The 2,125-nt window shown below is 46.5% G+C and overlaps 1 protein-coding gene across 1 annotated transcript in view; it reads right to left on the bottom strand.

Moving 5' to 3' along the window:
* LOC103273509 (EF-hand calcium-binding domain-containing protein 8-like) overlaps positions 1 to 2,125 on the bottom strand; it is an 8,266-nt gene that overhangs the window by 4,313 nt on the left and 1,828 nt on the right. The window contains exon 2 of the mRNA XM_008070948.1: positions 1,600 to 1,768. Within this exon, the coding sequence (XP_008069139.1) occupies positions 1,600 to 1,768 (169 nt within the window). The remainder of the gene's footprint in view (positions 1 to 1,599; positions 1,769 to 2,125) is intronic.

The following is a 2,125-nucleotide window of genomic DNA, read 5'->3' as shown; positions in this document are numbered from 1 at the left end:
GCGACAGAGTGAGACTCCAACTCAAAAAAAAAAAAAAAAACAGAAAATATCTCTAAGACTTGTTAAGTGGGAAGCAAGGAACCTAAATACCACATGTGCTCACTCCTAAGCGGGCCCTAACCCTGAGCGGGCGAGCACAAAGGCAGACACTGCTGAAGAAGAGCAAGGGGCTGAGGGTACATGACCACCCATGGGTATCAGGCCATTACCAGGAAAGAGAGGGCCCACTGGAAGCCTGAGCCTCCCCTGCATGCAACATGTCACAATCCTACACGTGACTCACACTCTAAAGTAGAAACGAAGGAAAGAAGGAGGGAGGGAGGGAAGGAAGGAAGAAAAGCAAGGACAAGGCTTGTGAAATGCACCTTTCTAAGTTGCATTTTTGAGTTGGAGTCTCACTCTGTCAAAGGATAAAGGGTTTTTTATTCTTTCCTGCCCATGTCACAGTGTGGCTGTGAAACGTACAAGAAATTCATGGGACAAGTAAATGGGGCCCTGGCATTGGAGCTCAGTCTAGTGAATGCTATATCCACCAGAAAGATCCTTCTAGTATTCCTGATGTCTGATTTTTAGGAGTATTGTCCCAAGGGGGAAAATCAAGCTCTAAACAGAGAAAAGGCATGATGCACAAAGGATAGCCTCACATTAAACTCAACAAAAACTGGAAGTCCAGAAGCAGGGGACCAGCCTAGTCAACGCAGTGCAACACTTTCATCCACTAGTAATGATGGCTTAGCAGATTACGTAGCAACATGGAAAAATCTTTAGGATGGTAAGTGAAAAAGAAAGGTCTAAAATTACCCATATAGTACAATTACAGACATGAAGACACATGTTATCGTGTGTGGTGGAGAGACTTAAGGAGCCCTCATAATGCCCACCTCCTGGTGTTCATGTCCTCCTGTGATCCCATTGAGTGCAGTGGAGCCTGGGATTTGCTGCCAACCAACAGAATATGGCCCAGGTAACAGATGTACAGGACTATGTGCACACGGTTACATGACTGTTATGTAAGACTGCTGGAGTTTTCCCAGCCATGTTGGTGAATCTTGCATGATCAGGACCTGTGGGAGGCCTCTAAGAGCTGAGGTGGCCTCCTGCCAACAGCCAGGAAGCCCTCAGTCCGACAGCCACAAGGAACTGAGTGTGCTTAGAAGTGGGTCCTTTGCAGTCAAGTCCCAGATGAGTTCGCAGCCCAGCTGGCAGCCTGAGTGAAGCCTTGTGAGACACTGAGCAGAGAAGCCAGCTAAGCTATGCCCACACTACTCCTGACCCACCAGAACTTTAAGCTTGGCTTAAGCCACTAAGAATGTGGGATCATTACACAGCAACAGACAATAACCCACCCTTAGGAAAATACACCAGATGGAAGAAAGTATATCAAAGTGCTAACAGTGGTTGTGTTTGGGTGTTTGGACTACAGTATTTTTTTAAATTTTCTAGATCCCAAACAGCCTCCAGTAGTTTGTAATACTTACATAATGATAAAAGGAGACACTGGATGCGAAAATGTTTCCCAAGTCTGAGCCCTCCACACACCCCGGTCCTGGCCCCCCACCCTGTGAGAGTTGCAGAGACAGAGCCTCCTGGCTGCTCTACCTCCAGTGGAGTCCATGTCCTCCTCAAACATTTTCTCTGTCTCGGCCAGGTGCAGCTCGGTGAATAGCTGAGGCCCATGCTGGACGTTGAGCACCTGGTTGAGGGAGATGGATGGTGTCAGGGAGCTAAGAGCCTCCTTGTTGTTCTGGAATCCACCTGGGGTGATCGGCTGGAACAAATATAACAAGAGGTTATATTTGGGACTAAGAGGTTTAATTTCCCAAGTCAAACATTTTACAGTACATCTTATTTAAAGAGAAACTCTGAGAAAGAACAAAGTAAGTCATGCTGTGATGTTACTAATTGATGGAAACGAGTAAGTTTTAACTACTTTTAAATTGTTTCTCCTGACTTTGAGGAGTCATCCATAGTTCCCCTTTTACAAATGCCACAACTGAGGCTCACTGAGGTTAGAGGACACAGCCTAAGTCCTACCTTACACCAAACACGACTTTGATTTGAAACTGTCCTGTTTCAGACCTTTAGTGAATCTGGTCCTGACCAGCCCAGGTGTCCACCCCCCCGT

This window comes from Carlito syrichta, unplaced genomic scaffold (genome assembly GCF_000164805.1).
Source record: "Carlito syrichta isolate Samal-C Ts95f unplaced genomic scaffold, Tarsius_syrichta-2.0.1 Scaffold314071, whole genome shotgun sequence".
Classification (NCBI taxonomy): Eukaryota; Metazoa; Chordata; class Mammalia; order Primates; family Tarsiidae; genus Carlito; species Carlito syrichta.
Note: the sequence above shows the minus strand (reverse complement) of the source record. Positions and strands in the feature narration are given on the sequence as shown.